Source organism: Tetrao urogallus (genome assembly GCF_951394365.1).
Source record: "Tetrao urogallus genome assembly, chromosome: 6".
Lineage (NCBI taxonomy): Eukaryota > Metazoa > Chordata > Aves > Galliformes > Phasianidae > Tetrao > Tetrao urogallus.
Window position 1 is genome coordinate 12,280,186 of NC_136819.1, and position 13,261 is coordinate 12,293,446.

At 39.8% G+C, this 13,261-nt stretch overlaps 1 protein-coding gene across 1 annotated transcript in view; it reads left to right on the forward strand.

Moving 5' to 3' along the window:
• OTOG (otogelin) overlaps positions 1–1,712 on the forward strand; it is a gene marked incomplete at both ends in the record, with an annotated part of 92,560 nt that extends 90,848 nt beyond the window's left edge. Inside the window, 2 exons of the mRNA XM_079537080.1 lie at positions 173–252; positions 1,512–1,712. Coding sequence (XP_079393206.1) covers positions 173–252; positions 1,512–1,712 — 281 coding nt within the window. The remainder of the gene's footprint in view (positions 1–172; positions 253–1,511) is intronic.
• Between the last annotated feature and the right edge of the window lie 11,549 nt (positions 1,713–13,261).

Consider the following 13,261-nt stretch of genomic DNA (forward strand, 5'->3'; position numbering starts at 1 on the left):
TAAAAGCAGTGACTTCAATGCAAAGTACGGCTAATGTCACAAGAACTTTTGTAGAGATGTATGGGGTATATTCTTTGCCTCTTAACACCATAACACATTCAGGAATGTTCTTATCTCTGAAATGTTAAGAAGTTTGAGCTCATATTTTTTTCAATCAATACCCATTTTGCAGGTAAGGAAGATGGAAAATTCTGTAAAAAGGTGACTGTTAGGATGACTATCCGCAAGAATGACTGCAGGAGTAACACACCAGTAAGTAAATAACTATTAAAATTTCTTTGATAATAAGAAAAATAGGGTGAAAGAAAACAAAAATCTCACGGTGCTACTGTCTGCATCTCTCTGTATCACAGAGATGGAAGTCTGTGTTTCCTTATATTATCAGCAATCATCTTCCCAATTAAGAAGAAAAATGAGTATGTCTCCCCCACTTTTGAACACTTCTAGGCTGAAGTTAATTTAGTGCAATCCTAGCTCTCATCTTTCCCTACAATGCAATTAGTAGGGTATGATGCAGTTAACTTTAATATAACAGACACTTGCCAGTGATATACTGCAATTAAAACTACTGCAGATGTGTTTAGTTTTCCGTCTGTCCCGGGAAAGTGCTTCAATGCCATCTTAAATGCCAACAAAGAAAGGAATCTTGGCTCCTGAAGTTCATCTTTAGACAGCAGCATGAGCATATTGTGATATATATAGGAAGAACGAGGCGCTATCTGTATGTCTACTGAATGATTTATGGCTGGAAGACACCAACCTCTTGCTGGGCAGTAACGCAATGTGAGCAGTAACAAGAGTGCAGACGTCTTGGGTGAGATGTGCAAGAGCACCTGAAAAAGCTGTAATAGAAGAGTATAGCATAACAGCTGTAACCTCCAAAGTGACACTGAGCACATATTGCAGACTGAATTGTTGTACAGCCAGAAAATTTAGTCTCAGTGTTAAGAAATGCATCAAACAGCAATGCAAAACCTGGTTACTGAACTTGAAAAAATTACAAGTTTTGGTGTCTTTTTCTGTCACAGGGCATCCTGCTGTTTTAACACAGTGACGATTGTTGGCTTTTTCGTTGTATTCCTGCTTACTGCTGCCAGCATATTAACACCGCATGAGTATATTGCTGAAATTAATACTGTAGGAAGTTGTTGGGAACATTCAGTGCCATGTTCAAGCCACGGTTGCTATGAATACTTTTAAATTCAAAACTGAAGTTGTTTCTTTGTGTGTATTTATAGCCAAAACCTGCTGTTACTGAAATCAACAGGAAAGTCATCATTAAGCTCAGTGAGATGAAAGTTGAGACATATCTAGGCAACATGCTTTAGTGTTTATTTATTACTCAATTGCAGTGGAATTCCATAAGAGGATAAAATAAATACCTACTTTTTCATTGCTTTGCTGTCGGTTTGGGGTGCCTAATTTCTTTAGACTTCTTTTTTTTTTAGGAACTCCTAATATTATTTCCTAATTGCTTAATTTTGTTGATGTTCTTTATATTTTTTTACCAGGTGAACATTGTTTCATGTGATGGAAAGTGCCCGTCTGCAAGTATATATAACTACAACATCAACACATACGCAAGATTCTGCAAATGCTGCAGGGAGCTTGGACTACAGAGACGAACTGTGCAATTGTATTGCACTAGTAATTCAACCTGGGTCAGCTATTCAATCCAAGAGCCTACAGACTGTTCTTGCCAATGGTCTTAAGAATAAATAAATACAAGGAAAGTAAACAGTCCAGCTGCTGCTAGCATAAGATAATTTGAATGTCTGTAAAAAAAAATTTACCAGCTTAATGTTAAAAGATAAAGGAACAAAAATATTTTTGGACTTTCCTCTATTTCTAAAGAATGGGTTTGCATCATTTTTGTTGGGATTTGTCTTCACAGGCATTATTTTAAGAGTTCTTGTGATATGTGCCAATTTAGAAGGTGATTTATATTTGAAACACCTCAAGGGAAAGAACACCACCTATTTTGTTCTCTGAGGCTGACCCAGTGCTCCGAGGCACCCATTCCTGTTTTAAATCATTGATACATGGGTATATCTAGCAGCAGTCTACTATTTTGAATGCATTGCAATGCTGCAAATACATTCAGTGTCTTCTAAGAAAAAATGATTGGACAATATGAGAAGAATTTTTCAGTTCAAATCATCTTCCTAATGCAAAATAGAGTATGAATGGGAAATGAAGATACAGATATTATTTTTTAATCAGGGAAAAATTCTTGCTATTAATAACAGTATGTAATATTCCCTGGTAATAATTTCAATATTTTGTAGCGTATTTTATATTGTAGTAAAAAGTAGTATGGCCAACATGTAATGTATAGCACAGACAGACAGTTTTGTTAGTCATCAGTAGTAACGTTTTCTTTTTTCTAAACAGTATGATACAAACTGAAAATACAGAGATTGAGCAAATAAAAACCATTTTACATTCATTAACATAGCTAATACTTTAAATGAAAATGGGCATCTTACGAAACATTTACAATATTTCTTTAGCAGAATGAACTGTGTTTTACACCAATATTAAAGATGTGAAAATTCATTAGGGAATTAAAAAGCAGGACTATTAGTCTATCTAAAGGAAAAATGTAAGTAGAAATATTTTGTCATCAATATATGTCAAGTGTTTGATATTGAAAATGTACAATTATAAGACTTGGAATTTCAAAAGCAATTCTGTTGATGAATTTGAACAATTAACATTTTGTTGTAACAAACTACTCTTTTTTTTTTTCCCTCTAAGCTAATGTTATTGACCTGTTCATTCCTGACGCTGCAAAAATTTAGTTGCTTTAGTTTTGTAGATCAAACTGTAGATAGCACAGTGATATGCTTAAAATTGGAAAATGTAAAAATGGATCTCAGCAGAACTTGTTAGAAAGCTGCTTGTGTAGTTAATCCAAAGAAAAATGTGTTGTCAAAACCAGTTGTGAACAGTTTTGATATGAATTTTTATACTGTACATTTCATTCTTACAATATCTAATAAACAATAAGGAGTCTTATTTTGTTACAATTAATTTTCTGTCATTGTTGAAGCAGCTTACTATGTGATTCAACATGCGATGTTTACTGATTTGTTTTTCAGCAGTGCATATGCTTCAGAAATCCACAAACTGAGGAGAAGGAAAATGCTGTTTATGGGATGCTGGGTCAAGTCTTCAGTTGCCTAAAATTCAAAATTGCGAAGATGAACTTCAGCCACTCTTTATACCAACTGGCAGATGTCATCTTAGAGGGTAGGAATTAAAAGAAAGCTGCTGCTTTTGCTCTCAAGTAAGGTGTTTCTCAGCACAAAGTGCCAACCACCAAAATGAGAGACTGAACAAAACAAGAATTAGTCTTGCCACCATGCTTCCATGGGCCCTTATCTTGCTGCTCAAGCTAATGGTAGGATGCTTGTTGCTTCCAGCACAAGGCACTTACTTTGAAAGGCATTTGAGAGGCAGACATTTCTCTGCTGCTTTTAAGTGCAAGTAAATACTGGCTTCTATCAGCAACAGTAGAAAGTAGAGTGTGGTGTCCAGAAACCATAACTGAACACTGATTTGTTTCCACTTCGGGAATGAAATAATAAACATTGTGTTAAGTCCCTGCTTCTGGATTTGTAAACATTAGACTTATGCTGAGAGAAACAGGAGGAAAGATCCATACTGCTTATGGCATGACAAAGGAAGCCCCTTTACCCCATTGATTAGCGTTCAATTCCTTCACAGATGCTTGGCCTGTCTGTCTGTGGTTAGTTCAAAGCAATCCAAGCCCTTCACATGTATTTACCTTACTTGGTGTTTGCACAAAGCAACTCAGCTGGAAAAAGATTTGGCTTTATTTGTACTTCAGCATCTTCAGAAGCAAAGGCAACCCTAACTGATGGAGGAGTTTATCTGACCCTTGCTTAGAGGAGGCACTATATTGCCATATGGTTATGTAGGTGAAGTAGCCAAGGTGGGCAGCATTGAAGCTGTGCTCTTGAAGATAAATACATTCTACCATAATGGTGTTAACTCCAGTTTTTTAGTAGTGCAGCCGGGCCCCAGCACCCTGATGACTGGGCTGCCTCAGCTGTGTGCAACTGCACAGCTGTGTCAGGAAGGCTGTGAGAAGTTACACCTGCATCTCCTGGGCTCTCTGCTAAATTAAAGGTGCCCTGCTTTCCAGGCTAGCTTCACCTGCCACTGGGCTGCCTTGCTTCTGAGAGCCATATGTTGATACTAATTGGTTCTCCAGCGAGGGGCACAGTGCCTTAGAAGTTAACAAACCAACCAGAATTTGGGTGCTAGTCCTGCAGATACTGGGTGGTTTTGGAGGGCCACCTCATCTAGGGTAGGAGTGGAGTTGAAGGCTAGAGCGTACCATGCTGCCATGGGGAAGGGAGGAAAGTTTAACCAGCATAAAGCAGGAAAGCATGTTTGTGCTGCTCTTGTGGACTCACTACATTTCTGAAAGATGGGCACTGGTGGCCACAGCCTGGAAAGGGTTAAGGTGCAGTCTGAGGCAGGTGAGGGAGCTGAGGCTGATGAGCTACAGCTGGATCCTCCTTGTGCCCCTATAGAAAGGCTGAAGATAAGGATGTAGGTGCTACTGGGGTGAAGCACAAGAAGCATGGAGAGTGGCCTACAAGGTTGTGGTGAGTCTTGTTTTCTTAAATTGATCTTTAATTTTTAGGAGTGAGGATGGGGGGGACTCCCGGGTTTTAAAACTGAGGAGAGGAATGTAGCCTCTGGGGCTTTCCTCAGGTCTGCCCCAGTGGGTCTGTGGGCAGGTATTGAAAATACGACCTTTTTTTGTTAGGAAAGCTGAGTTCAAGTGGTGAAAGCAACAGGGAAATAAATACAAAAGCTGTTGGTGTAGCAATCTGTTTGCTTTTAAAGCTGTACTGAATTTTAGTAGCTTGCTGGTGTAGCTTACCAGGTTCTTGAACCTGCTACGTGGTGATGGGAGAGAGGTTTACCTAGTTTCTGCTAATCTGCACCTATAGTAACTGCAACAGGAAGGTAAAGTTGCCAGCTGCTGATGCCTTCTGGTTTTCTTGTAGTTGTCTTTAAGGCAGCCTGCAGAAGCAGACTTCAGGAATCAGATTAATCGGATTGCAAAAACAAATGGCTTGTCTGGCTTTTGGCAGGTCTGACAGGGTGCACTGTGAAGTTGTTTCTCCTGAACAAACAAAACCAAATCTAGATTTTGAAACGTCCTCTTTAGAAGCTGGCAGCAAACTTTTTTTTTTTTTTCTTTCGTTCTCTGCCCCCTTGAAGAAGGTGAGGGGCGAATGAAAATGTGCTGAAGTGTTTTTCTTTCGTTCTTTCCTGATCTCTAATGTCCGAATCAAGAACTTATGGCTTAACATGAAATTAGATGCTGTGTGAACAAACCCCAGTCTTCTGGAAACTGAGGGTTGATGCATGTTCTTCACAAGCCTTAGAGTTTTACTCCACTGCTGAGGGTTATATTCTTCTCATAAGTTTTTCTACACGTTGATTTCTCTACCAAAGTTATTCCTAGTGCAGATATGAAAATACCTTAGGCTTATATCGTGTTAAAGTTAGGACTTCATATCTTTCCAATGCTAGGCTGTTTTACATATTTACATAAAATATTCATTAAGTGATTTGAGTATGAGAATGTTACTTTGTTATGGTATTAATGTCTCATTGGTACCTCCTTTAAAAAACACTTCGCTTGCGTTACTTCAAATAAGCTTACCCAACTTGATTCATGGAACAACAGAATTGATTTGGCACCTGGAACTTCAAGTGTGATGAATATTGGCCATTAAGGAAGGCTCTTAAAAAGCATAATTTGTATCACTGTATTTCCATGTGAACTCTTACTGTCTAGCTTGTTAGTATGTTATTTGGTCTCAGAGTAACAGCCTCTTGAGTAATGATTCATGTAGTTAATGATACTGCTGCTTGGTAAATTGACTAATTGGCAATACTGGCATCTGGTAGTCTATAGTTTAAAGTAAACTGTTAATTACAAATTAAATAACTTGCATCTCCTTACAATAGTATGCAGTCCATGAAGTCAGACAACGTTCAGAAAATTCCATTCTCATTCTCTCTACCCACACCATCTTCTTTATTCCTAGTACAAGTGTCTAGACATGAATAATTAAAAATGAGGTAACAGCTGCTATGCAAAGGGTGATTGGGGGGGGAAAATCCCCTCTCAGTGCGATGATAACATCTAACCTGTTTAGAAATAGTACCTGACAGACTGTCATCCTCTCGGGTCTGGTTTCTGAGCAGACTTTGACCAAGGTTTTGATCATATCAGCTGACTTAGATCTGTGAATCTGGAAAAATGGCACCCGCTGACATTCATCAACACTTGCTGAACATTTCTGGAGACAGTAGGTGGTATATTTCAGCAGTGAAGACAGTGGGTCTCCTTTGCTGGTGCAGATGTCTACAAGGATGGCGTGCAGGTTGTTGTCTGTGTCTGGTGAAAATATATAGCTAATAAGGGTGATTGTGTTGAAAGTCAGGGTTTTGTACCTGAGCATTTGCTCTATCAGTCTTGTTGTGCTCTTTGTGTCTGTTGTACATGGAAATAAATCAGGGATGTGTAGCAACAGGATGAGGGGATGTGGTTTTAAACTGGAAGAGCGTAGGCTTAGACCAGATATTAAGAAGAAATTCTTTACTGTGAGAGTGTTGAGACACTGGAATAGGTTGCCCAATGAGGTTGAGGATGTACTTTCCCTGGAGATGTTCAAGGCTATGCTGGATGGGGCTTTGAGCAACCTGCTCTACTGGGAGCTGTCTCTGTCTATAACAGGGGGTTGGAACTAGATGATCTCAAAGGTTCCTTCCAGCCCAAACCATTCTATTATTCTTTCAGAGCAACCCAATGTACTTTGCCTTATGTAGCTTTTCCTGTATGTCTTAAGGTAAAGTCATTTATTGTGACAGCTATACTGAAATTATATCTGTATCTCCAGAGCTAAAGAAAGTTGCTATCATCTGCCGAATCTTCAAGCAGGAAAGGCACAGCTAGCTGCATTCGTTACCTGTCCAGCTGAATTTGGAAAGATGTACTGCATTTATCACCATTACTAGCTGAAGAAGATCTGGTCAGTGAAATTTTAAGTACTTCTGTTTTATAGACTTTTATAGCGTAAGCATTGGCTTGAAATCTTAGAATCCTGGAGCTCTTGTCCTGGGCAAGATTGTCATCCACCAGCTCAGACTGCCCAGGACCCCATCCAGCCTGGCTTTGAACACCTCCAGGGATTGGGTATCCGCAGCTTCTCTGGGCAGCCTGTACCATGGCCTCACTGCCCTCTGAGTAAAGAATTTACACCTAATATCTCACCTAACTCTCCCCTCCTTTATTCTTAAACCATTCCTTGTTGTCTTATCACTGTCAGAACTTGTAAAAAAAATTAGTATCTCTCCTGTTATAAGATCCCTTCAAATTCAAATCCTAAAAGGCCACAGTGAGGTCTTCCTGGAGCCTTGTCATCTCTAGGCTAAACAACCTCAGCCTTTCTTGTACAAGAGGTGCCCTGAGGAACTCCATCCATTAGCAGCATTCACAAGTTGTGTCATCTGGCCCCATAGACCTTACGTATTCAGTTTTTGCTGCTTTTCTTTCAAAATAGTTTTAGAACTTAACTATTTTCAATAGTAGTAGGTAATCTTTCTACCCTGTGTTGCGGACCTAAATAAGAGCTTGTATCCTTCAGGTAGACAGTAGTATGAGTCCTATAATTACCTACAATGTAAATGCATCCCTAAAGCTAATGCTCCATAAATACTGTACTTGATGTAATCTCTGGAATTAAATTCATAGCACTGTTTCACATTTATTTCTCTGCTCTATGACCACTGTGGGACAAGAGGGGGGAAGAGGGAAAGTAGTGTTCTTAGGCTTTGTTTGGCTGTGTTGCAGCACTTCTAAATCTTCTGTCAACACTGGCATGATGTTGCATTCATTAAAAATGCACGACCTTTTTAAAGATCCATCTGTTATATAAATATAAATAATGCAGCCCTATATTTTTATGGTATGCTAATCCTGTGTAGCCATGGTCTAATTATCAAATGATTTCATGCCACCCTGGTGGCAGGCAACGTCCAGACCACTGAACACTTGCTATGGATCTGTTGCTAAATCCTTCTTGCACAGTTTCATTCATAAATTTACCACGGCTTTTAAAACAAAATAGTTTGATGCTTATACAGCAATATCAAATAAGAGCAGTATGTTTCCAGAACGCAGCAACACTTTTCAGATGCTCTGCTTCATGCATGACTGAATAATTGGTGGCAAACTCAGTTATTGCTTTCTTCTGCCTTAAGTGGAAGCCATACTGCGTGGCGGATAATGCGTGCTGTTGTGTTCAAAGGCGAGATAGAGGCCTTGTGTGCAATTTGGCCATACCAAGCTGTGAAGCTTGAACATTTGACTGTCTGTGTCAAGCTTCATTTTGGTGATGGTTGTCCTAAGTCAGATGCAACGCTCCTGATCAGCAGTTGTTTTTCTTGCTCTGTTTTAACTGTCTTGGAGCTAGTGTAGGTGTGCCAGGTCCTGGGGTGCCTGTGGTTCTTGCCTCCTCTGGTGTTCCTTTAACACTGCCCTCTATCAACTCCCAAGGGAGACAGTCAAAATTCAAAGAAAATGCCATTTTTGTTAGTTAAGTCATTGCTTTATCTTTGAAAAAAACATAGAACATCACTTGATGGAAGTGATTGGTGAAACTGCTTGTTTGTTGGTTTTTTTTTTTTCTATAAGGCAATTTTATTTATTAATTTATTTATTAATTACCATTGACTTCAGAGTAACAATGGAGCTATTAAGAACAGAATTGAAGTGCTTTGCCCAGATGTAGTTTAGATTTCAATTTAACTTGAACAGTTTGATGTCATCTGTGCCAGTTTAGTGCCATCTGGTCACTTACAAGATGAGATTTGCAGCTTAAATGAAATTCTTCCTTTTCTTGTGTAACTGAGAGCGTTCTTGTAGTGTCATTTTCTCTGGGTTCACATCATCCACCACTATGTGGTTTTTTTTTTGTTTTTTTTTTTAAGGCTGTATGTATCTCATAAATGCATCTTTCTTTGTCTTTGGCTACAGTGAAATGTACAGAAATTTAAAACTTTAATAATTACATATGTTTTCAACAAAACCTGCTTCTAGCGTGGAATTGAACAGGATATATTTTACCTCTTTGTTTTTGTCCTGAGTGTTTCTGCCTTTGTATGAGGGCTGCTGGGGACCTAGCGTGCAGTACACACAGGCTTTGGTGTTGTGACATGGAAGAGCCACTCTCCTGGGGGATGTGGAGGCACTGCTGGCAGCAGGGAGCATCACATGCAGGCAGCAGGGCTGCTGGCCAGGCATAGAGGGTATGGTCTGGAGATAAAGCCCATGAGCAGACTGGAAATCTGAATTGATTTCCCAGTCTTTCTGCAGTTTGTCTTCTGCTCAATGAAATGTTTGTTATTTCAAGTACTTGCATATTCTAGTTCAAGCTGCCTGGAACAGGCAGAACATATTTTTATTAACCTTTTCTGTTTGCCCAGATAAATCTGCTTCATGTAAATCAGAGCTAGTAACACGACGGGAATGTTTTTCACCCACGTGTTACCAGCATCCTTGATCTCTTGTGAGAATTACAAAGTAATTTCCATCTTCTCTGACACAGCTAATCCTGATGTATTTGTAATAAGCTGGGAATTTCATTGAGTTGAATGCTTACTCACAGAAATGTGACTTGCTGGTTGCTCACTGGATCTGTTACCACGCCATTTGGAGCTCAAAGTAGTTAATGTCTGCCACATACTGTTCTGTGTAAGAAAATCCAGAACCCTTTAAGAAGTTTTTACAGGACATGGAATTCAAGCAAAATCTCTTCTAATTAATTTGGATGAGAAGTGGCTGGAGACCACCTTGGAAATTTTGCTGGTAGCGCCAGTGCTCAGGCCTGCTTAAATGGTGGGTCATGTCCTCAGGTGGCTCGACTGCCACTCTCAACAAAGGCTATAAAAACACAGAGAAGGCAGAACAGATCTTCTTTTTACTTATATAAATAGATATATACAAATATTTGTGTGCCAGTCTCCTTTGCAAACTGTCTGAAAGCTGCAGCAATGCAGATAATAATAGACTTCCAGAACTAGAATTTCAGGGCTTGCAGGGATTTCCTCCTTGTACCCATTGGATAGTTCACTGAAACACCTTTCATTTTATGTGCATGCCTGTTTATACAAGTAGGTAAAACTAGATACTATATATAGTATGTGAAATAATACATTTTTTTAAATTCAAAGCACAAGCACTAATCAGATTTTCAGGTCATTGACATTGTCCCATCTCTGGTGGGTTTCAAAATGATAAGAATATTTTCCAAATGGTCAAATCTCGTATTTAAAATTCTGATTTACTTTACATAACATAAGAGATTTGCAGTACCAGAAAAATTCCATTTTCCTCAGCCCAGTTTCAGGTTCCTAACCTGATTTTCTGGGCTTAATTTTCTTCCTGTTGAAATCAATAAGTACATTGTAATATAATGATTCACGTTCAAGGTTTGACCATAGAAAATTAAGACTACATGCTGATTTGACTGCCATTGTTGAAAGATGATCCCTAGAAATGTGTAAATGCACAATAAATTCTTTAACTCTTTCAGCCCTATTTTTTTTTTTTTCTTTCCCTTTTCATTGGGCCTAAATACATAAAAATGGATCTTTGCGTAAGACCTAACGATGGCAGGAAGATTTATGCTGAGATGTTGTTTAGACACGAATATCTTTTGTGGTTTCGAGTACTTTGTAGTGGATACTCAAATGCAAAGATCCTGTCACTGGGCAGCATAGATCGTGGTGAGGTGCCAGGGAAACTGCAGCTTACTCTGTGCAACTTGTCTGTCCAATCTCCAGCACTGCTTTTCATTAGAACTTTCTGTGCTGGATGCTGACATCCTGGTACTGTGTGGCTCCTTCCTGTGGTTAAATGCCTACACACATCCTATAGCTTCTGTTCCCTAAATCGTGAGCCAGTTAATGAGGTAAATCTACCTGCAGTGTGAACTTCAGACTCATCAGCATCCCAGCTGAACTCCTCTTGTTTTCTTCTAACCTCACAGTTTTCTAGGAAAGAAGGAAAATCATCTCTTTCTCTTCCCTCCCTGACCTGCAAGTCATTGCAAAGAAACCAGACCCTTCCTTCTAGGTTTGCCAGTCTCATTTGGGCTCAGGGATTTTCCCTTCAGCTGCTGAGCTCTCCTCCCTTTCTGACTCAGGTGGAGAATATGCTGCTGAAATATGGCCTTTTCCTGTTTTACAGGAGCAGTCAGGCACTCCTGCCCTGTCCGTGGCTTTAGGGCCCCAGAAGGAAGTATGGAACTCTGTACAGGAAAGTCTGTGTCTGCAATGTGGGGGAACCACGCTGTGCAGAAAGGGCAGGGAAAACAAATGACGTTTTCATGTATTCCAGCTGGCAGAATTACATGCTCTTGTTTCCTGTGATGAGGGGATGGGTAGCTGGGTTTTCCTTTTTTTTTTTTTTTTTTTTTTTTTTTTAATTGGTTAGTTTTAAACCCACAGGCTTGTGGGAAAACTGTGGACTGAATATTTCCAGCGCTTGTAGAGCCATACCTTCTCCTAAGGATGGTAGTCAAAAGCTTAGTCTGAAACTATATGCTACCAATGAGGTAGACTTGCTTTGGAGACCCCTCTTGATTCTAGTTCAAATATATCCATTATGGTATAAAACACTGTTTTCTTCCACTTTTTTGCCTTTTTTTTTTTTTTTTTTTTTCTTCCCTCTGGTGGTTTTCCTATGTTAGACCAGTGAAGCTCCACTGAGGAGAAAAGGCTTTGAAAGGTGAAAACCAGGAGGATAGGAGAGAGTTTGCTGTCTTTTGGGGTGTTTTGCTTCATTAGCAAAAGAAACGAGTTTGCGGGTTTGAAAAGGGTGGTAGGTATGTGTGCACAAGGCCAGAAGAACCAGTCTTCGAGACTCCTTAGTAAAAAGAAAACTATTAATAAGAACTAATTTCAAGGCCAAGAGCTGCTGATATGCTGGACTTCTCTGAGTACCATAGTAGAAATGAGCAATGAGAAAACCTGGAGCCTTTTTTCCCACTCATATTAGTGAAGAATACTTTGATGCAAATATTCTTGTCTTGGTGTCTTTTTTCGTGGGGGTAGGGGGCTTTCTCCTTGCTTACCACAGCATATTTCATAAGTCTGAGTCTTAGATGTAGCTCAGGGACACTGTAAGGTGGGTCTTGCTTCATTCCAGAATTTCTTTGACCATAATCATTCTGGCTTCTTTGGTAAGAGTGGAAGTAAGATGGTTGCAAGGAGCCAGTGTTGCTACTCTGCTTTCTGGACCAGAGGAAATTAACTTATTTTTAGAATGGTCTTGGTGTGGCTGTGGGCTGCTAGTACACTTCAGGAATTCATGTTGCATAGTTTTCCCAGCAGAATCTAACCCTTGACTTCTAGAAGTGTAATACAATATATGTCCTTGATAAAAGCCTCCTGGTGATAATGCTACTTGGATTCAGAGTGAAAATTTTGGCGCAGATGGGAATAATTCTTAGAAAGATGCTACAGGAAGTACTTGGAAAAGCTCCAATCAATTTGCAGTATGTACTGATATTTTTATATGCTTTTTAGAATCGCACAGAATCACTCAGGTTGGAAAAGACCTTAAAGATCATTGAGTCCAACCACAACCTAACCAAACTATCCTAACTAACCACCCCCTGCTAAATCAGGTCCCTGAGCACCATATCCAAGTGGTTTTTAAACACATCCAGGGATGGTGACTCAACCACCTCCCTGGGGAGCCTATTCCAGTGCTTAACAACACCTTCTGTAAAGGAGTTTTTCTGATATCCAAACTAAATTTACCCTGGCGCAACTTGTGGCCGTTTCCCCTTGTCCTGTCACCAGTGAGAAGAGGCCAACCCTGCTCTCGTTGTAAGCACCTTTCAGATATTGGAAGAGAGCAATAAGGTCTCCCCTCAGCCTCCTTTTTCCCCAGACTAAACAGCCCCAGCTCCCCCTTCACAAGCCTTGTTGCCCTTCTTTGGACCTGCTCCAGCACCTCCATGTCCTTTCTGTACTGAGGTGCCCAACACAGTGCTCGAGATGAAGCCTCACCGATGCCAGATACAGGGCAGGTTGACTTCCCTAGTCCTGCTCACCACACCATTCCTGATACAGGCCATTGGCCTTCTTTTTATTGGAGATCTTGGAAACAATACGATTTATAGGTAAACAG